Raw genomic sequence first — 23119 nt, 5'->3', positions numbered from 1 at the left:
CCTTTCTTGTAATTCAGACTTTTATCCAAATGTTTACATGTAAATCACACCTCCAATAAGTGTTTGTGATATTTGTTAACACTTTACAAACGTTAAAATGTTGGGCAGGAAGTAACCCTACACATCAGAGGTGAGGCTTTCTGAGGACACTGAAAGCAGTGATTGCCCAAATCGTGTCTTATTCAAAGAGCAACTAGACCTCAAAATTTCTTGAAGAGTTTTTAAATCCTCGAATAAAAGCATTTCTAGATCAGAGATATAAGTGGTGGCGCAGAGTTTTATTCTGTATTTTTATATATATGTTTGAACACATTTATATGGATAATACGGATACTGCAGACAAGAAAGTTCTTGCCTACAAGAAAGCTCTTAATAAAGGTTATCTGTTGCTCTCTGTAATATATCTTTATCTGTCTGTAATTTCACCAGATGCAAACTCTTTCAGCTGAAGTTTTCAAGCCTTACACTCTGCCTGGGGGAAAGCCATTTATTATTTAGTTTGGAAGGCTTAATCAAAAATGCTTTTGTTTTGGTGAAAAAGCTGGCAGCGTTGATTTTGTGGGCTTGCAACAGGAATTTGAATTTGATAGAGAATTTGGTTTGGGTTCAGCATTATGCCTTTTGCTATCCCCAAGAGACACTGTGCAAGCTTCATACCTTGCAACACAGATTGTGTGCAGTAAAAACTACTTTCACACTGTCTTTAATGTTTTTTTTTGAGCTTTTCTTTTGGTGCTCTGTGTCCATCCGCTTTCCCTGAGCATCAGCCAGCCTTTTGCTGGTTTGCTTCTTGGCTTGCCATCCAAGTGCCCTTTGGTATAGTGCAAGAAACCAAGACAGTACGAATTCACAGCTCCTTCAGCCCACTTTACTGCACAATGCCTTTTACTGAGCAACCCTTTGCTCATCCTGGAACCGTTTCTTCCCATCTCTCATCCATTTGGCTGCGTGCTGTTCAGAAGAACCATGCCAATGTGTGCCTGGCTGTGCTGCCTGCAACCACTGCTTTGATCGCTAAATGACACCTTTTTCAGAGCCAAGAAGAGAATGAAGGAATCCTGGGTTTTGGCACTCCATCCTTGTCAAGGCATTAAGTCTGAATGCCTCTAGCAAACCACGTGCATCGTGCCCTTTTTCTGGGAGCTGGTTCATGCTGAAGATAAAAATTTTACACCTTTTGGTCACAGTGTAAGTGCAGAGTATCTCTCCTTTAGATCTGAAGTCCTGAGCATCAGATTCAAATGATGAAATGCCCAAATTGCCACATCTGCATCAAGTAAAATTTCGGGGGGATGTCTGTTCCCTTTATAAAACACACCTTGTCCACGGCTGTGCAGCAGAGTCATTCAGCATCCTGGGGCCAGTGGACACTGGTTTACCTCCAGAAAAGGCAGAGGCTGTGAAGTGGGAATAAAGCACGTGCTCTTTGATTTAACAATGTCAGAACGTGTATGCACAGCGGGGGAGAAATGTGCTTTCATTAACGTTCAGCTTCGGCATTTCTAGTGCTCACATACCACACCACTACAACTGTTCCATTTCCTTTCTTATTATAACTTTTGTATGTAATAAACACTGATATACAAATGTATTCATGTTTTATATATATTTTACATATAAAACTTACATATAGTACAGATGCAACAGAATGGAACAAGGTAGAATTGTTGTCAGGGTTCTGGAAATTCAGTTGTGCTACTTAGAGATTTCAAGACCCACATTCAGGTTTCCAAATTTGGAGATAAATAAATAAAATGAAACATGGCATAAAGGCTTAAGCATCATCCTTGTGAGAGAAATAGAATAAACCAGGACAATTGGCATGGCTCAAGCATAGATGCTGTCAAATAATAAGCTGTTCTCGTTTACATCAGATATTCTGTCAGCTATGCTTCTCCAGGAATCACAGATCTTGCTAGAAAGAGGCTTAAAAGCTCTCTCTGCTTGAGCACCAGCTGCCATTTGCGTTGGCGTCCCTTCGTTCGGAGTCTGTTGTGCTTTCCGGAGGGAGACTGGGATCGGTTTCTGCCCCATTCCCCTTGGTGCCTGTTGTCAACAGCTCCGGCTGCCACTAGCAGTCAATTTGTAACTGCATCAGTGTGTGTATTACTGTTCACATCGATAGCGCAATTAATGTTGAAGTCAATTTTGGTGTTAATTTTAGGCCATGATTAGTGTTGACACTGTGTGTCAAACTAATGGCATTTATGAGCACCATGAAAACGAACGTTAGTTAATATCATGTTTTTACTATCTGTTAATGGTTACATTAAGCCAAAGCTCTAGTGGGAGAAGGTGTGTATAAAATTATATATATAAAACTTGTGTATAATATATATGTGTCATGCAATTCTGCATTGCTGGTGCTATTCAGGGAACAAATGACATCTGAGCACTGAATCCTAATCACAGTTTGGAACATCAGAAATAATGATCACTTCTGATCGGAGGTTGTGAATAATTCATCTGGTTTGATTTTCACGTTCTGTCCAGTGATACTTTTCAAACCAAATGTGTTCCTACAGGAGAATAATGGTTCCACTTCTTATGGAAATACTGTGGCACAAATCATTTTGCCAACATAAAAACTGTTAAATAAGACGGTTCCTGCTTTTATTTTTTCCTCCTTCTCTTCTTCATTCCTGAGTGTGCTGGGAATAGAGCTGCGGCATGAGAAGCACTTCCAAACTGTGCTGGCTCTTAAAAAGAGCCCGTTTTGAAGCCACTACCTCTTACCATCACCCATTATTGTTCTGACAGTGCTCTTAGGTGATTAGCTCAGCCTGTCTAATTAACCTGTGAACTCTCATTTTTTTGGCATGCTGCTGTTAACTTCAAAATCTCTTTTTTTTTTCTCCCCTGAAATGGAAAGCTACCCTCCACTACCCATAAATTTAAATGGAATCTACATTGTTTATAGCAAAAAAATCCTTAGTTGTGCCCTGTGATTTTTATTACTGGATAAATGGCACAAAAGACGCTATGTATTGGGGAAGCAAAAAGACACACAAGTTAATAAAGTGGTGCACTTTCATTTTTCTTTTCTTAATCTGCCTATGGTTGTTCCATATTTGTCAGCTATAAACTATTTTCAAGAGTTTGTGCTTACTGTGCCCTGGCTAGATAGTTTTTCCTATTCTACTAGTGAGCATTAACAAAATGGGATTTTATTTACGTAGCGGATTCGTGATCTCGGGTAGGGGACTATTCCAAGACTCCTGTTACGATCTGAATTTTCTAAATAGGAAATGCTTTTAATTTGCCTGTTTTCTGTACTGTCAAAAAACATCAAGCTGATGAAAATGAGGAAAATCTCTTAAACCTTAACAGGTGAGACAGACTGTGGGACCAGTCCTGGATACTTACTGAGCTCGGTCACTAGTCCCTAAGCCCCGGAGCAAGTGTTAATTCATCTGCCTCACGTGTGAGCTGAGGGTGCTAGGATTTTACTTTCAGTGTGCTGTGGACATTGTGTAGGTTTCTGACCTTGTTTATGTGTTTATATCTTGCAGTTCATTGCAGTGACAAGTATTTAGCAAATACAAAGCCAGAGCATTTCTCCTGTTGCTCATGTGGCCTGTGCTCATCTGGTGGTGCTTGAAGCTTCCTGGTGTGGTCCTGGCTGATGGGAGCAGTGTAGCTGTAAGGAAACGGCTACTTAGGAAAAAACCTGTAAATTAGTGTTACTTCTGTGCTATTTTGGAAGAAGTTTATGGTGCAGTTTTAAAGAGAATATTACCCCCTCTTCCTGTGGGTTTCTATCAATAACTAAAGCTGTTTTCTGAGGTGGTATCAGAAAGATCTGGTAAGTGCCCACTTAAGGATTTAAATTATGGCAGGAAAAAAAATAAAGCCTGTAAGATATGGTAAAGAACGGAGCTTCAGCAGGTGACGGGCTATGGACAGGTGTGCCTTATTTCTTAGAGGCTAATCTTGAAGCCTTTAACTGTGGATTTGCAGAGGTTTTTAACCTGCTGTTTCTAATTGCCCCTTGCCCACAGCTAAGTTAGAACAGAGATGTAATATCCAGCCCCTGGCATCTATCTTCCTGCAACAGTCAGGTCAGAAGGACAAAGCTCACTGTTCTTTTCTTCACCTTTATTCTTCCCTTTTTCTGCTATGAAAGCCCAGCAGCAGAAGAGCAGAAGTCCAAGGAAGCCCTCTGGCTGTGTAGGTTTGTTTGGCATGAATTAGGTTGCTCTTCTGCACTCTGGACTGGTTGTCTGTGGGACCTCTGGCCTCTTTGCACACACCTTTGGTCTGTGTGCCTGACCAACAGCTGCATCCACTTGTTTTACGGCATTACAACTTTCCCCTTTAATTTTGCAGTAATACTGGTATTTTAGCAAAGCATCCCACTGACTTTTAGGGATTTATGCTCCTGTCTGTGAAACTGCTGCAGTATCTTCCTCTTCCAAACACTGCAGTTGGATGCTGAGATGTAACTGTAAATCTGCAAATATTCAGAGGCAGACAAATTAATCCCTTACAATGTATCAGTCAAAATAGCAGTGAATGAAACAGACCAAGGAGAAGGTGAACTGAAACACCATCATTCTGTTAACTTGCAATCTCAGCTCTCAAAAGGGGAGGAGTAAGGGAAGGATCTGCCAGTAGCCAATTGTAATATTTTTGGATTGCTGCCTGCTTTACTTCCAATGACCCTTTGATTAATTCCTCTGCCTTTTTATTTTTTTTAATGAGCCTATTATGGCATATCTTATTGCAGATGCTGATTGGATCTCAACTGTGTATTGTGCCATTTTGATTTGGATTAAATGGCACATATCTATCTGCTGCTTCTCCCCTCTCCCCCTCCCGCTTTAGTTCATCATGTTCAGAATTCAGAGTCTCCACAATGAGAGTTTCAACCCTCCTGATTGCAGAGGATGTGCAATTGGCTTGAGGAATGTGTACTCAGAGCTTATGATCCTTGGGCAAGCGGAGACTGGGTGATGCATGTGGCTTTCAAGGGACGCTGCTTTTTCCATCTGTTAATGGCATTCCAGGATGGCCAACTCCCTAGTGCAGTGATACGCGGCAGCTGAGAGATGGGAGATGCAGGGTACAGATGTTGCCTATCTCCGTAAGATGGGCCAGAAGAGATCATCCGGTGATTTTAAAAAGAAAAATATGCAGCAAAAAGCATTATTTATCCAGGCAGGTTTGGAAAGAAACTGCTGCGATATTTGGGAAGGAAAAAGGGAAGAGCCAAAGAAATGAAAGGAAGGACAACAAAAAAAAATGGAGGTAGTTATGAAATGAAAGGATTATTAAAATAAGGTCAGGGTGAGAGAGAACCAGGGTGACAAGGTTCTGGGGTGATATCTGGGTAGCCTAAGCAGATGGTCAGGAGTCCTGTACAGCAGTACATCCATCCTCACCCCGTGAGCTCGAGCACACGGAATAAACACAGCACCCTGCGAGAGGAGCGTTTGCCGAATGTGTTTTGGACCTGTGACAAACCCCTGAATGGGGAGAGGGAGGGCTAGTATTAGTGACATGGGTGGGGAGGGAGCAATGGAGGATGTGCTCCACTGAGTGTGGAAAGGATCAAGTCCTGCAGCTGTGCTCTACACTGGCAGTGCGTATCAGAGCTGCTGTTACTGGAGTTCCCAAAGAAAACAGACGAAGTGCAACACATGTAAGAAAAATGGCCCCTGTGTGATTCCCTTCTTTCACATCTTGAAGATATACATTTAGTTTTTGTTGTTTTCTGCTCCTTGACTGCAGATTGGGATGGTAGCCTGGAAGATGACTCTGAAGACCCCCGAGTATCCAGAAGGCCGTGATATCATTGTCATTGGCAATGACATTACATACCGAATAGGTTCTTTTGGGCCTCAAGAGGACATGCTGTTCCTGAGGGCTTCAGAGCTTGCTCGAACACATGGCATTCCCCGTATCTATGTGGCTGCCAACAGTGGAGCCAGGATTGGTTTGGCTGAGGAGATTCGGCACATGTTCCATGTAGCTTGGGAAGACCCAGATGACCCGTACAAAGTAAGGAGGACAGGAACCAGAGGTGAAACTCTGTAATAGCTCACAAAAGAATCTTATTTTCACACTGCCTCTTTTAATAGAGGTGAGGGTAAATATTTGCCAGACTGTTAGGTCCAAAGTCCTTCTATGTATTGGATCTTCCAGGCAGCAGGGTTGGCATTCAGAATGAGTTGGTGCTAAATGTTGAGAACATCCCTAGCTTTTCCTGCCCTCATCTGGAGCTCCAATCTTAAGAGAGGATGTTCTTATTGCTATCTGGAATTAAATTCTGTTCCCTTGAAACTTTCTTTTTGGAAGGGGTTATTGGGGATTGGGAAGGGACTGCAGGTGGGAATGAGATGATTTAACTGGTTTTCCCTGCAGGGATACAAATACTTGTACCTGACTCCTCAAGACTATAAGAAAGTCAGTGCCCTGAACTCAGTTCACTGTGAACATGTGGAGGACAACGGAGAGTCCAGGTAAGCACAGAGAGGTCAGAAAGAAAAGCTTCTGTTCATCCTTGGGTATACAAAGTGATGCATGTCACGTCCTTGTCTTCAGCTGGGACATTCTTTAGGATCCAGGTATGTAGAAAGCCATAGCCGTGTGTGTCAGAGCATGGATCAAGAGAGTTAGAAGTTGTATCATGACATGCCTTGTTTGAGATAGTGCTGTGTTGACTCCTGCTGCCTAACGGCCCAAGTCATGACTGAGAGTCCTGCAGTGGTAAACACTGAATGACCAGGACACTGATTTTTGCCCAAAGACTTGCAGTCTAGAACTCAAAAATTAATTTTCTGCTAGATTCTGTAGAAAGGATAAAAGAATTCTTGAGTGAAGGCTAAGCCCCCCATGCATTTTGAAGGGTTGAGCTGCAGTGGTTGCTCTAAACTGCCTTTTAGCCTATGGTTTTCCACACACGTCTAGTCTAGGTGTCTGCATCTTCCCAGCTACATCCCAAAGGTAGCATATCTGAAAATGAGGAGCAAAGAAGCTTTCAGAGCTAGACTGCCGCTGTAGTGGTGCTCCTGGGCAGAGGGAAGAGAATGTGCTTAAGAAGAAGAAAAAAAGCCTAGTCTGCACACTGGCAAGCTCTGAAAGAACAAAAGGATGGTGTCGGGATGTGTGCGTGCCTGCATGTGTGGTGGGGAAGCTAGTGGCTCTCTTCAGTGAAGCACTTAAGCCCATGCTCAAGTACTTTGCTTAGCAAGGGCCTAGTGGAAAAGATAGAAGCCAGTCTGAGAGCGCTGAGTAAGAAGGGACCATGCTGGGGAAGGAAGTCATGAAAGAATAAAGTAAAGAAAAGGTAAGAGCCTCATTATAATTTCTTGTTCTATTTCTTTTTCCTTTTGCTGCATTCTCTTCCTTTCTTGCCTCTTTTCCTATAATCAGCCTGCTCCTCACGTCCTGTGGGAATGACAGAAGAACACTTTTCACGGGCATTCCTCTCCCTTGGCATTTCCTCTTTGCAGTGCTGCTTTGGCTGCTCACATGTAGGACTATTCCGTGGTGTTCAGCAAGGCTGCAGAATGAGCCCATGTACAGGCCCTGGCTGGGTTTTATGCACATTACTCTTTGGAGCCTTAATGATATTTAGTCACTTTTCATTTTCTTCGTAGCAAACTGATTCAGCAAATCACTGGACCTTGTGACTCAAAGGCTGTATTTGTCTCCCTCAGGTATAAGATAACAGATATTATCGGAAAGGAAGACGGACTTGGAATAGAGAACCTCAGAGGATCTGGCATGATTGCTGGAGAATCATCTTTAGCCTATGAGAGTATTATCACCATCAACTTGGTAATCCCCCACTGCTTTCTATTCTTCAAACTGTATTGTCTGTTTCAACTAAAAATCCTGCAATAATATCCAGAAGATACATCTAGGATCAGACTTTTGCTTGATGTAAATTGGCTCCTGTAGGCTTTGAGCAACGCTACTGGCACCATTACAGGGCTGGGTCCCTTTCAGATTAAATTTCAAACACTTCTAAAAAAAGAGTCATTTGGCTTTGTGTTTGCTCAGTCTGTAAGTTACTGCTTCTCTTTTTTTGAATAAAATACACGTATGTTCAGATACTGTGTTTTACAAAACAATAGATTCTGGAGTTTTGCAGTGAGAGTAGATTTTATAGCCTTGCAATATAAACATGCCTAGTTTTATCTAGATGTTTGAATCAATAGGTTTTGGCTGTGTGGTAAGACAGAAATCAATGTGATTTTTCTTTTTCTTTTTTTTTTTTTTCTTCTTTTTTTTAAGGTTACATGTCGGGCAATTGGAATTGGGGCATACCTTGTTCGGCTAGGTCAGAGGACTATCCAGGTTGAGAACTCTCATATAATCCTGACTGGCTGTGGAGCCCTCAACAAAGTAAGTCTTTGCATTTCAGTATTCAGAGCTGTGTGAATGGAGCTGGTGTTTCTGTGAGTTCTGCCAGAGACTCGGGGAGCTGCCACCACTATACCTTCATTGCACTTGGTCCGTTTTACTCTCTCCCTTCTCAGGCTTCTCCTGATCACGGAGGAGAACTGACACAGGGCAGCAGCTGTGAGCCTTTCATGCCTTTGCAGTCTTTTTCTTTTTTGTTTTCTCTCTGGTCAGAAAGCAGTCCTTTCAGGCACCTGTGTTTCTTGACAAGAACATCGTATTGACAGCCAGAGGCACTATTCTAGGCATCTTGGTTGGAGATTGGCAGGGGACGTAGGCAGAGCTGCAGATTTAAGGGCTTGAGCATGAACCAGGTGAAGGGGAGGAAGGAGAAGCAGCTTTTAATTTTAACATAGGTTGTGTGCAATGACTGAATGACAGAAGTGGGAAGCCCACCGACTGGGCAGCATCTTCTCCCACCCACTGTGTACATGTGAAAAATGGGAAACACACATAGGGGAAACAGGGCTGTTTCCAGTGTCTGGAAGACCGTGTTTCAAAATATGTTGGCCAGAATCGCCCTGAGCTCTCAGCCATCCTGGGGGAGCACTGAAGCCTGAGAAAGAGTGTGTGGATGGTGATTTTCAAGGGGTCAGACCTGCTGGAAATCTCAGCTGTGGGGGCAGGGAGGAATAACGTGGGCTATAAGAAAACTTACTGCTTTCACTACTAAAGTGCCTCTTCTGTCTTTTTCCCCACCAGAGGTGGTTTTTCTCCCTTGCTGCCCTGAGCCTATTAATATCACAGCCTCCAGCTCCTTGTCTGTAGCAGACACAGCTCACAGCTGACTCTGCTCTTGTCCCTCTCACTGAGGGCTTTGTTTACGTGGGAGTTAGGATTGTGCGGGCACAAGTGCCCTTCCCCATTGTGCAGCTTTGTTCTCAGGCACTCTCTAGCACCTGGGGTGGTTGTGCTTCATTGCAAGCTGCGTTTCAAGGAGTGCCTGCCTGACAATGGGAGATAAAGGGAAAATAGTCTCTCGTTGAATTATTCCCCTGAATAAAGGGGGCTCTGCAGAAAATGAAGCATTGATCCTATCAACTCTAGGATGCAGCACCCTCAGTTAGATCTCTTACACACATCACACACACCTGCATCAATGGAAGGAAAAGAGACATTTGAAGATCCATCCTTTAAAAAGAAATTGAGTCAGTTTAGTGCTTGCTGAAGTGGAGTAAGTTGCCTGGTTCCAGCTGTCATTTGTTGGGGATCGGGGCCATGCAGAGTTTCCCAGGTGGCGGGGCCAGTCTGTGTAGTCCTCCTCTTCTCTCTTCTTCCCAGGTTTAACCGCACTCTCTATCCGTGGAGTGAATGTTTGTTTTTATAGGGCTAGAGTAATCTCACTGAATTTTTGGCACTTGAAGATTAAGGATTTAGTCTACATTAAGCACCTGACATCTGTCAGCAGGTGTAGGCAGAAGGAGATGCTTTCTGGGGGTGACTTAACCCATCCCAAGAATTTCAGTGGGCCGAATAATCCCATGAGTCCTTTTCTCTCCTCCCTGCTCTCTTGGAAAGGCATACATTTTTATGCAGGCACTGAACCTCTGCCTGCCTAAAGGTCAGGCAAAGGAGGAACCTACTGCATCCTATCGAGCTTTCCCACTAAGACAGCTAAGCCCAGACCTAACAATAGGTTTACCTGTCCACGAATAGTGGGAGGCTGGGAATCCCCACTCACTCCTGGATGTTGTGTGATGTGTCTTGCTAGTTCATATGATCTTCATTTTCCAGTCCCTGCAGTTCTGGACAGAGTTTCTTGAATGGATCCAGCTATAATTGTGTCCCAGAAGTGTGTCTGAAGTACTGAAATTATATCCAGTGCTGAAATGACCAAGCTCAGCCCAGCTGAGAGTTTAAGGAGGGTGAAGCAAATGGTGAATGCTAATGCATTTGCATCATCTTGCCGTGGAGGCAGGGTCTACTTCAGACTTATCCTCTGTAAACTATTAAATACTCGTCCCTTGAATTTAGATGGACAGTTTGAATTTTCTTTTGGCTAGAAGTCAGGTCACTGTTGGCCAGGGGCCAACTGAGCAAAGTCTTCCCTTGTAGGAATGCAGAGGATCTGGACACGATATATGATGTGTCCTTGTTCATTCGCAGGAATAAGACTTCAGAAGAGTCTTGTGGTGGAAACCTGGTGTAATTTTTCTCTGTGGAGCGTGTGAGCCTTGCTGCTTCTTGTTCCCTTAGAGTAGATGGTGAGAAAGCAAAGAGGGTGTGCGGCAAAGTCAGTGCTTTACTTTGTGGGAATTAGAAGGTCACCAGTCCAGCTGGCAGGGTCTTGAGGATCATGTCTGAAACAAAAATAAATAAATGGAGACTGCTGCCTTGCATGACAGTTGGAACTGAATGTTTTCTAACACAGTTGCGTGCAAATACTCCTTTAGCTTTTCCCAGTTAGGTGTCAGAGATTTGGGATGATTTTTTCCATTGCTGACTTTTAGTGCCTTCATAGAGGATGCTGTACAAACGTTACACGTAGTCTTGTGTCTGCATACACATCTTCTTCAAAATGTCTTCTCTCCGCAAGAAGAGAATGTGCAGTGCAAAAATGTTTCTGCAGCAATGGAGACAGTTAGGCTTTCAGAGAGCTGTGAGGTTTTTTCTGGAAAGTTGTTTGATTTATTTATTTATTTATGTATCCACCCACACCCCCCCCCATGAAATAGCGGATTCTTTTTAATTTACAGGGGGAGCAGAGGGGGACTGTAACAAACATTATGTGCCATCAGATCTGTTGCTGGTCTTGTTCATTATCATTATGTAAAACCAGCCTGAGCGTTTAGGTGTAGAGGGAAAGGTCCAGCTGCCAAAACCAGACTGTAACCTATAACTTAGATGATGAGCTCAAGGTCGATATCATTTTTAGCTGAAGCTAATGTTTGGTTCTGGAGGGTGACTAATCACGTGCTGGCTGTTCACTGTGTCCATGTCACTGCTTTGTAAGTAGAGAGGCATATCACTGTAAGACACCTGATATCAGGCAGGTTTAAGGATTCTCTCAGCCCCATTGCCTGTCAGGGGTGACGAGAAACTGCACAAGAGCTGTACAAGGTTCCCCTCTGCTCCTGATTAAGCTGTCTTTGTTTATAGTCCAGACCGACGGGCACGGGAAAGACCTGGGGAAAAGGTGTGATGCTCTGTGGTGGGAACAGTGCTCTGCGTGTGGGGCACCAGGGCTGCATTTCATCTGTACCCCTTTTGTCTTCACCATTGCATTTCAGCAGGGGGTGGAGAGGTGGAAATGACATTTCATTCCTCTCCTGTGAGTGCGTGCGCGCGCCTGTGCTGAGCCCGCTGACCCCCCTGAAAATTGAAATAATGATAATGCGCGTCTCCTGACTGCATCAAAGTATCAGCACATCAAAAGCCAGGAGGCATGAAATGCAAATGATAAAGTGAAAGCAGATGGATTGTGCATGATCGCCTGATGCCCAATGAATTTTAAAAGGTGCTGGTTCACATGGGGAGAGGGGCTGAAATAAACACGTTATCCCTGCAATTTTTTTTTTGTTCTTGCCGCTCACTCCTGACAATATTTTTTCACACTTCAGCGAGCAGCCACTCCATCTCTCTCCCTCCCTCTCCCTCTCTTTCTCTCCCTCTCTCTCTTTCGCTGTCTACCTCACACACGTCTCGGGTCATGTCGCCGCAGCTCCGGTGGAAATAATAAGATATAAACCACGAGGTTGTTATTTGCATAGAAATAGCATGGAGCCCCAGGCAGCATGGGAGAAGGACACAGAGATCATTTGTCTAAAATTTTAATGAAAACTTTTGCTGAGGCAGAGATTTTTTTTTTTTTTTAACTTTCTCTGCCTCCCCCTTTTTCCACCCCCATACCTTCCTCCACCTCCCTCAACTCCCTTTCCTCGTCATAAGCTAAACATGGTGTGATTTCATATGAGATAGATGACGTGCTGCCGCCATGCACTAACAGGTTAATTTCCATTAGTTCTCTTTTTAATAGAAGTAAGACTGAAGAGCCCAGCACTCCCAATTTATGCATTGCTTATATGGTTCAAGCTTCCAGGACTACATTTCATTGCAGTCCTCACAAGGATGTTCCCAAATCTGTGGCTGACTTATTTTTAATGTTTGCCTCTCCTTGACTTTTGTGTTTAAAAGAAATCCTGTCTTTGAGAATGTTTTATTAATGTAAAAAAATAGTGGCTTTCAATCACATTTTCTCTACAGATACACGTCTTAGGCTTTCTCTAAGAGAAGCCAGATTTAGCAGAGATTTTCAGGAACCGCTACTAGCTCGATGCACCTCAGTTCGTTATATAGATGTTCAACCTGGTATCGCAAACAGTTCATTTTCTGAGTGATGATGAACAACTGTCCCATGCACGGCACTTGACAGTAGGACATGTAAAGTGGTCATCACTTCTGGAGGGGAAGGGAGGAATCTAACCAACAGACGGTTCTGATTCCTCTCCCTCCGGTTTAGCTTTATTTTCCCCCAGGCTCTCCAGGCTTGACCTGCCCAAATGATGCATCAGGCTCTCAGCCTGCCCTCCAGTGTGCTCATCCCTGGGGCCCCATGGCACCATGCTGTTGGCCTGGTTTGTCAAGAACATCCAAGCGTGCCAAGCGTGAGCTTGACAAATACCACCTCCCGGGAGTGTAAGTCCATGTGGGGAAAGAGGCAGTGAAGGTGAAGAGTCAGAAACCACTAAAATATGAAATGTTCAAAGCATAGTTCGAAACCAGAACTCTGGGCTTTATTTCCCAGTCTGCAGCCAACTGCCTGCCTGCTTGTGGTCTGACGTGTCTTGATCAGAATGGGTGTAATGGCAGTTACCTGCTGACAGCTTGGTCTTGGAACCTTAGCTCATTTGTGTTTGCAGTGTGTTTTGAGCTCACCAGATGGAAAGTACCTGCCAGCAGTGGTGCTTTGGCGTGGTAGGTAACGTCATCCTCAGAATTTCTTTCTGTGGAAGTTTTTGTCTTCAAGATGATCTTAATTTAAACAATCTGTCTGCTTGTATAACCTATTCTAGACCTGAAAGAGCTCAGGAACTAATTTACCAGATTAGTAATGCACTATTTCTGGCACTGCAAATGGGTGGTTTTTAGGGGGAGAAAAAATTTTTGAAGAACAGCTTTAAGAGTTTGTGAGTTGAACTGATTAGTGGGAACTTGATGGCTTGCTAATGCAATATGTAAATATCTGAGAAACTTCTAAGCCTAGTACCAGCAAATGTCCAATGACCTTTCCTGAGTACATCTTTCATTAATGCAGACACCGCTTGTGCATGGTAAAGACGTTAACATGATAGGTGCCATACTGTGTCAAGATAGCGTAGCGTATGTGTCAATCACGTGACTGTGGATGGGTCCCTGAGGACTTGTTGATACAACAGACCATAATTGCTGCAAGGATCGTTTTGACAATCTGCATTTAAAACCCAACACCCCAACAACCCCTTTGCATGGGGCCAGAAGAGAATATCCTTGTATTTTAAATTCAGTCCTGAATTGTACTGACTGTCAAAGCCAGAACTGAGATCAGCGTGGCTCCTTTTGAGGAGGTTTATGGTTTCTTTGGTGTAGATCTGGGGTAGGATTGCAGCTGAACTGTGGGAGGATCTGCACGGCAGGCAGAGGAGCAGCATGTATGTGAGCTAGCTTGAAACCGGCTCACTCGGATGGTGGTTATCCTCAGATGTAAGTTACTCAGTGAGAGAAGCTTATTTTGAAGCACTTCAGCCAACATGGCTCTCTGATGCTTTCTGCTCTTCGGTGTCTTCTGACTGACACGTGGACATACCCTGCCTGCTTGTTGGGATGTCATTTGGTGTCTGTGCTAAAGGAGCCTGGCACTGACCTGGTGTTTGCAGGTCTCTGCTGAGGGAAGCTGCAAAATTGGTTGGGTGCCGTGGGACTGGAATAACAGGGTAAGACAACAGGTCAGGGCTTGGGAGGAACAGGCAGAGCTGCTCAGGGGTGCTGTGCCCACATGAGAGGCTGCTGGGTCAGGTCTGAGGCTCACTGGAGGAGCTTTGGTGTGAGGAATACAAGCTTATGCAGTCTGTCAGTCTGTGTAGTGTGAGTGATCAGTCTTCAGTATTGCAAGCAGTAATATTTACCCTTCATTTTCACAATCTGGTAAAATAAATAAAAGCTCTGTGAGCCTGATGCTGTTTGGGGGTTTTACTGTAAAATACAGAATGTGGAAAGCTCTTTTTTTGAGATTCAAGGCAGGGATAGCTCAGTATCTGCTCAAGAAGACTCCAGTCTTGGGATTACATCAAAGCAATCATGTGAGAGCAATCATGTGAGTTAGAACAGCAAGTGCCATCCCTGTCATTCAAAGAAGCATTATAATTATTAATGCATGATATGAATCTTTCTGTAGTGGCACAGCAAGACTATTAGGAAGATACGTATGGGCGCAGGGTGTTTGAGAATGCTAATCAAAGAGGGTCTAGGAAATGTCAAACAGAAATTGACACTTCAACAGCATTAACTGTCAGTCGGTTCCTCTCGTGGATCTCACCAAGGTTACCCCGCTCTTGGCTCCAGCGGTGGGGGAAGCAGGAGGGGCCGCTCTGCTGTGCCTTGGGCGGTTGCGGCAGATGATGTGGTGAGAGCAGGGATGGTTTCGGGTGGCTTCATGGCAGGATGTTGGTTCCTTCAGCTGCCTTAGAACCGATGCAGGACTTTGGTGCTGTTGGAGGTCTCCCTGGCATAGGTGATTGTCACTCACACCCCAGCAAAGCCACTGGTTTGAGAACCAAGATCAGAGTAGAGCTCTTGTAGGAGTCAGTCTCAGTTTAGCAATATTTGGCAAGAGGAAGAGAGCAGAATTAATTTCTTTTAATGCCGGTGAGGGGCATTAGTTACTGGGAGTGTCTGGTTGGTGGCAGTCTTGGTAGCACAATGGTCTTTGCTCTGTGTAGAGGAATTAAGCAGGATGGATGCCTAGACTTCAGATGAGTGCAAATAAACAAACACCACCCTCCATTTCTGCATTTTATTTTTAATTGCCTTTCTTTAAGTGGTGATATTTGTGTATTGCTCCCATTAGAGACAATTTACGTTCCAGGCATTGCATTATCAGTCCCTTTATGTTTGCTTAGGGAAGAAAGTCTAATAGATTTCTGTTGACTTTTTTTTTTCCTTCCTCCTTCTATCATTTTTTATATGGATCTTGATCAGTTTATCTGTGTGGACGGTGCCGGTGCTGTGGGGGCTGTGTGTGTATTTATTCCTGCTCAAGAGGAATTTAGCATAGTGGCCTGTATTCTGCTTATCTAAATCTCTTCCCGTACCCTCCAGGCACACTCTCATGTATTCTAAACCCTATATATGTTTCATGTGACCAGGATTGTATCACAGGTCCTGGTGATCCTGCAGAGTATCTTATTACTGGAGTGTTAACTCTGGTACCTGACATTCCACCCAAGCTGAACAGAAGAAGGTGCTTTTTGAACATGTCCCATAATAACTGGTCCTGACCTCCCCTCTCTTGGGGTGTCCCTGGGAGGAAATCAGGGTGACCTGCCTGTGGGTCTTCTCTGTAGTGAATTGCAGAGAAATTATCTACCATTTTGGACGGTTGAGTGGCAAGTCTAGGAATGGCACTGCAGAATTGCCACTTCCCTCATGATCCAATCTAAACCCACACTGTGAAGTGAACGAAGTTTCACTCTCCTGGTGACAGAGGTACCTGCACTGCAGTCTGTCCCCTTGGATGGTCTCTGAAGAAGAGGGTTCTGTTGGGGTCCAGAAGGTGACCAAGGGAATGACCAAAACAAGATCTTTAAGTATCATTGAGACATTTGTTAATATTGTTCTTAGGGCTTTATGGGTGGATGGGATTTATGAGTGTTTGCACCATGTAGAATAGGGGGCTGTAATTTTGGTTTGCAAAATATATTGAGTCCTTTTGATTTACCACTGACTGATGGAGTGACCTTGAGCAAAACACGCAGTCTCCCTACACTGTGTAAGGAGAGCTAGGCAGGAAATTTTTGACAAGGCATTTTTCATTTGAAAATGCCAGTTCACTGAAACTGGAGCTCTTCAGGAAAAAGTATCAGTTTTGATGAATTTCTCTTTTGGAGTTTTTTTGCCAAATGAAAAGTTCTTCCCCCTCCCCCAGCTTTTCTTTCCAAATTAATTTTTATTTCTAATACCTACAACAAATATTTCAGAAGTCAAAAGCAAGCATCTTGACCCTGTCTGATATTTGTTCAGATCTCAAGATTGCAATATTTTTCTGTTGCAATCTAGAAAATTTTAAAAATCCTCATCAATTATTGCAAGATGGAAAAACTGTTTCCTCCCAATAACATTTCATGCTGCCATCTGCAAACAGAGAGAACGCCTCTTCTGTACTGATCAGCTGTGGAGCCCTGCTCCCTTTGTATTGGTAAGGTGCTTTGGGATCTTCAGGCAGAAGGTGGTGTAGAAATGCCAGCTGCAGTTGCAGCGTCCATCTGGATGCACCTTCCCCTGGTGCCTGCGAGGTGAAGTGCAATTGCTTTTTCCCCTTCCCCTTCTGATCTCGCCAAATTAAAGCAAGAAAAAGACTCCACCAGCAAGACCTGCTTCTGGATTTGCAGTCAGTAGCCATCCCCAATAACCATCAGGCTGTCAGCTTCCCCCCCACCTCCCCCTACCTCCCACCTCCCCCATCACTCACCAAAGGAAAAAAAGAGCTGGAGCCACAGCTTGAAATATATCATGCAATAGTGTATCATGAATTTCTTGTGAATCACATTGGTGAAGCAGGTTTATTTATTTCTGAGACTTTAAATCAATACAAAGTAGGTCTCTTAGTTCTGAAGCTGGGATGGAGTGTGAAAAAATGAGCCCATTGTACTCTTAAAACTTTGGGGAAAGGAGATGACAGCTATATAATTCCATTTACCAGGCACTAGGGGCTTTAATGTGAAGGTGACAGGGAGCTCTTTGTGCATTTAGAGCACCATATCTTCTAAATAAAAGATCTGTAGACTTGATAGTGGAGTATAGCTCTGACTTTAATAATCTCCAAGCATTAGACCGAGCCAATATGTTCCCAAGTCAGAAGGGTCCCCCACCGAACGCTCGTAAATTAAAAGTGCAGGAACTGCACACATTCATAGATTAGAAATGCAAGAAGTGCAGTCCGTCTCCAGGCAGAGAGGAGGTGTCTGCGCTCGCCCCGCCATGCGAATAGGCTAAAGACGCGGGAGCGGGTCTGTTCGGGAGCACAGCTCTTGCTGGCATCCTACCTCAGCTTGGTTCTCCTGTTCGGCGTTGCTGCTATTTTACCCTCTAATGACATGATATGTGTGGGGGAAGAGCTGAGTGATAGAAATGAACACTGTAAGATCTGTTGAGGCTTGACTGCACATAATAGCAGTCAGGTTTTAAGTTCCTACATTGTGTTTTCTGATGAGACATTCATTCTGATTATTTCTGCCTGTTTATGAAAAATAGGCTATTTATAGTAGGTGCATGTGCCTTTTCTGCTTCAGGTTTCTGGCAGATAATATAAATTGTGGGATGGGAATTGCAATTATTGAAATTATTTGGATAAAAATCTGGCACTTATATTCGATATAAACACATGATATGCTCTGAATAATAACAGCACTTATGTTACATAATGATTCCCATTCAAGCCCTCTGCTGTCATTTTTTCAGATCTTTCATCTTTGATGAAACATATGAGCCAATCAAGTTTGCAGCCAAACCAGCTTTGCAGTGAGTGTCTCAACTAACTAGCAGCTCAGTTTCTGAAAAGGAGCACAGAGAAAGCAGCTGGTCATCACGGGTTTGAGTGCTAGAAAATGATTAATATGCATATGACATGCCTATAAACCTGTTGAGGACGGTCTTTTAAAGGCTGAAAAGGCTGCTAGAATCCTGGCTCTCCTTTGTACTTTCCAAAAGATCCTCTGAAGTAAAAAGAAATGCGGTTTCCCATTATGGTAGGGAGAGTGGCTTTTGGAGGACCAAATGAAGTAAGTGTTGACAATACTGCCTGTGTATTTTGTAAGCACGTGGTATCAAAGGTTGCATTATGTGGAGATGGCGTGTGTTCTTGCAGTCATGGGCTGAGCTTTAACACGTGCAGTTCTACAACTAGCATTGCCTTCTGACCACTTCACTGATGTCCTCATCCTTTTGCTGAGATGGGGACACAGAGGAAGCATTTTGTCCCATGTACCCTGTTAAATGCACTGCTTTCTGCACACTTGAAAGGTTTGTCTTCAGGAGCAAAGGAAGGGGGAGGCTGAGTGGCTCAGATGAATCCAACCTGGGTCCCTAGCGACCAGGAGACGATTTGGCATCAAATACACAAGGAGTAGGTGGTGGCAGTCCCGCTTTGTTGGGTATGGTTAGTGCTAGTGCTTGAAGGGGTGGCAGGGGAAAGACTGCTGGTATAAAGGAAAGCAGATCTGTTTGCAAACACCTTCCAGCGGAGGGAGGCAGCACTTGCTGCACCTCGCTCGGAAATGTCAGACCGGCTGCTGCTGAATTGGAAAAGGAAATTATGTCCAAAATGCAAAGGCACTGGCATAACGTGCAGGGACGGAGTAATAACAGAAGTGAGGGGTCCTCACCAGAGACTTCAGAAAGGGCAAGTTTGGGATCTCTGTGTGGGGCCAGTCAGCCACAGCAGCTTCCATTGACTGGCAGCATGTCAAACTCCAGGTGGACAGAAACATGGTTTCTGGGTTTCCGAGCTTTGATTGGGTGGAAAGAATTTTAATTTAAAGCAAATTTTTTGGTGCCAGAAGCTTACTGTCTGGTGCTTTGTTGTTCATGGCTGCTCTTTGTTGTCTGTTTTTTGCCATCAGGTTAAGCACAAGATCAGGGGTCAAATATTGCCAATATTCAGGTATATGTGTATTGTGTATGTCAGCTTTAAAATCCTGGAACCTGTTCTTTCTCACTCCTCTTGCTGGACCTTTCCTGATCCCTGGTCTATGGCAGCTGACTGGTAGCTGCATCTTTGACTGTTCCCTTGAGTGCTAGTAACCTTTCTGCTAGGAAGGGCCTGCTTTGCAAACTTAACCCTTCCACGCACGTGCTTGGTTATTAGACAGACGCCTTCTATAAGCCTTGGGCTAATGCTTCTTTCACTTCTTCACCTCCTACTTTATGTGACTCAGTGTACCTCCCTGGCAGACCCGAACTCTCAGGGTTTGAAGTTTACAATTTTGACAGATCCTGGTCATACCGGATACAGGGTTTAATCCTGTGCAATCTTTTCTCCCATGAGTTTTTTTCTAGCATTACCTGTCTAACTGATTTAGCAACATTTCTAAATCCACTCATGCATCTGCTGACCATGTGTCTTATTGAGGAAAATCTGGATCCTTTAATTGCAGAAGCATCAGTTTTGGACTTCTCCAGCAGATGTATTTTCTTTCACCCTTGGATATTTTCTCGCAGAAACATTTATACAGCAATATGCATTGCACCATTTAAGATTGTTAATTGGAGATTGAATTACTTGTCAGCCTTTAAAAATGTAGTCCTCTGAGGTCAGAGATGAGGTGGTTAGCAGAGCTGAATGGATGAGCTATTGCATTCATTTTTTCCTCAAGCCCAATGATCATTGTCTATAAGCTGGCTAGCCCTTCAGTGCCTTTTAACCTCTGGCACCCAATTCAGTCTGCAGCTGCATGTGTGAAACAAGTTGGCAGGATCTCTCATCGTTCCTGAGAAGAGAGAAGAGCACACGTGCAGAAGCAGCTTAGGGGACCAGCACCCAGCCTAGCAGTAGCCCTGGAAGACAGCCTCTCTAACCCCTTGGCAGCACGGATCCTCCACTGGGGAGTGGAGTAGCTTGCTTTGCAGTTGGACTGTGCTTAATTCAGGGTCTGATCGAGAGCTTGCATGTGCCCATATTACATGTCCCTCCTGCTGCACTCAGCACAGGTGCAAGTGCACATGGGTGGACATATATGTCATACAAATGAAGGCAGCGAGCGCTCATTGGTACAACTTTTAAATGCAGCTTGGGACTACGTTGCCTCTGCTGACAAACACTGACAAGTAAATACTACGCTCGCTCAGTATTACAGAGGGATTTCATTTGCACAGCCCCTCACAATGCTCTGCCACTTCACTGAAATGTCTGGAGCACTCGGGAAAAGGAACTGCATATTTATCTTGATCTGCAAAAAGGGATTTAAGGGCGAGAGCAGGCGGTATATTAGACTGTTTTCATTGCCTGTCAGCAGTGGTAAACCTGAGCTGTCTACAGTGTCTCTAGATAAGCAGCAGCAGAGGCCCATTTTGCATGTACATACGTTTGCATTAGTTCGTAGATGGGGAGTTTAAATCCTCTTTATTTTTATTTTCCTCTGTGGAAAGCATTTAGCTAGGCTTGTGCCTGGCATCTGGAGGCCTGTGCTTTTCTTCTTCTTGAACCTAAATCTATGCTGCTATCTTTTCTACCATGCCTTTTCATGGCACTGATTTTGTTAGAGGAAGATGAAAGTGTTTGAGCTCAGAAGGGAACATCTCTGTGTAAAACCACAATGCTTACATTGACTTCTAAATTTCTGAGCTAGTTGCATAACTTCTGTGCCTCATTTTCTTCTGTACATAAACCTCAACTGACATCTGTCTCTCAGGGAGTTTTGTGAGGATCGTCCAGTGCTTGTAAAACGCTCAGTTTTGTGAAATGCCAGACCACCGGGCCTTTTTTCTTCTAAAGGAAAATAAATTTGGTGTTGGCAAAGGATAGTGTCGTGCCTTGCCGGTTAGGCAGTGCTTTAGATGGGCACAGTGGCTCCCTGGCCTCAGCTGCGATTAACTGGTGTTGTGCAGGAAGAAAGCTAATTGGTCCGGGGTAGTTTTATAACCAGATCAAAATTTTCTGTTTTCCTACCCCTTTAGCATGTTCTTACTTTCAGCCCAATAGGTCAAATCCTGAGAAATGTGGAGTTCCTCTGTACTACGGGTGGAGCGCTCGTTGTTGGATGTCGGGATGGCAGTTAAGTCAGACCGAAGCATCCCTTCCGTAAAGACTGGGTTGCCTTGGGCTCCGGGCTGCCTCTCTCTTGGGGTAGCCCTTCTTCCTAAAACAAGCTGTGCTGGTTGTTTGGTGGGGGAGGGCAGGTTGTTTGTCTGTGTTTGAGGAGGGTTTTTAAGATCTAAATGAAGCAGGTATGTAATGCCCTCTGTCTGTTAGAAAGACTCAACCCATAAAAATAACAAACGGCATGTATTTGCTAGAATGTCAAAGTTATGAGTTTATTTTGTAATGATGTGCTCCTGCCTTCATGAGGTAAACTGGCCGTGGCAGAGGTGTTATTAGTAATATGGACTCAGTGGAGCAGAAAGCCGAGTGACCGAGAGATCAGTGTATCAGTCAGTGAGAGGGCAAATGGAAAGAGACAGCAGGAGAATGAGAAAAGAGCTGCGGTGCCTGGGCTGAGATTAGAGATGGAGCCGTGCAACAGAATTGGAAGCCCAGCAGTCAGAGTCTTATTCTTTCCAGTCTCTCTAAGGAGCTGGTGGGGCTTTGTCTTTGCTGTACCCATCTTCATGCACGGGGTTGGTTTTTTATCCCCAGTTAAAGGTTTAAATGAGTCTACCCTCCCGGTCATCTTAGTTGGAGCAATTTTGAGTTAGTGAGCTGAGCTTGGGTCAGCGCCCAGGACACTTGGTCACGTGTCAGCTCCATTGCTGCTTGGGGAAGGGCAAGTCATATAACTGCCCCCTGCCTCGGTTTCCCCACTTGTATCATTCCTCTTGGGGATCACTGTCATAAGATCTTACCTGCACTCAGGGCTTGGAAAGGTCTCTTGCAAGTGGTTTGCTCCATCCTTTGATGTTGAAGTGATCATGACTTGCTGTAGGGGCGGGCTTGTATGTATCTCCTTAGTGAACACCTCCTTGCCACATCCCATCCTCTGATGGTTTTCCTGTTTTTCTTTCAAAAGGTGCTTGGACGGGAAGTTTATACCTCCAACAACCAGCTGGGCGGGATCCAGATAATGCACAACAACGGAGTGACGCACAGCACTGTCTGTGATGATTTTGAAGGAGTCTACACTATTCTGCAGTGGCTTTCCTACATGCCCAAGGTAATTCCTGGCCCTGCAGGTGTGCAAGGTGCCATTACCTAGTCGCTTTGTTCACAGGGTTTTGGGGGGTGGGGGGGCCCCTGCATCTGTGCTTTCTTTCTGCGTTTGTATGATGCCTAGCAAAATGGTGTAGGCTCATAATCAAGGCTGCTAAGCATTATGGTATTGAACTACACAAAGTATTTTTTGTCTCAAAGTGCTGCAGGAGCTGCGGTGCGGGGCAGCCAGGCGCTGCCTTGGGTACTTTCACGTCACTCCCCTGGTGTGCTGCCCTCAGTACTCTGGGCCGCAGGGTTTTCTGTAAGCAGTGGATTGTCTCTTACTGAAAAGACTCTCAAAGTTCCCCTCTGAGGCAGTAATTTGTAGGAGTTGATGTATATGTGTAAGCTGCTCTGCAGCCAGGAAGGCAGCAACAAGAAGAACATGCAGGTCACCTTCCTTCAGGAAAGAGTGCATAGAATGAGTCAGGTGGCCTGGTCACCTTTCAAAAATTAAATTGCAACCTCTCACTAATGCTGGCTATGCCTGAAGTTCAAGAGCAAATGAAGTACAATGTATGCCATATGATGCCAAAGGAGGGTTTGAGAGAGTGTGTAGAGCACCTTGGAAGTTTCTTTGGGCTCTTGTTGAGTCTCTGGAATCCCATCAGT

The 23119-nt window shown here is 44.3% G+C and overlaps 1 protein-coding gene across 2 annotated transcripts in view; it reads left to right on the top strand.

The window, feature by feature from the left end:
* ACACA (acetyl-CoA carboxylase alpha) overlaps positions 1-23119 on the top strand; it is a 138278-nt gene that overhangs the window by 80509 nt on the left and 34650 nt on the right. For both annotated transcript variants that reach the window (XM_075113150.1, XM_075113149.1), the window contains 5 exons: positions 5734-6003; positions 6367-6464; positions 7665-7785; positions 8245-8355; positions 22326-22469. In XM_075113150.1, the coding sequence (XP_074969251.1) occupies positions 5734-6003; positions 6367-6464; positions 7665-7785; positions 8245-8355; positions 22326-22469 (744 nt within the window). The remainder of the gene's footprint in view (positions 1-5733; positions 6004-6366; positions 6465-7664; positions 7786-8244; positions 8356-22325; positions 22470-23119) is intronic.

The sequence above is a fragment of the Phalacrocorax aristotelis genome, chromosome 18 (assembly GCF_949628215.1).
Source record: "Phalacrocorax aristotelis chromosome 18, bGulAri2.1, whole genome shotgun sequence".
Classification (NCBI taxonomy): Eukaryota; Metazoa; Chordata; class Aves; order Suliformes; family Phalacrocoracidae; genus Phalacrocorax; species Phalacrocorax aristotelis.
The sequence above is the reverse complement of the archived record's forward strand: the minus strand, read 5'-3'. Positions and strand labels throughout refer to the sequence as shown.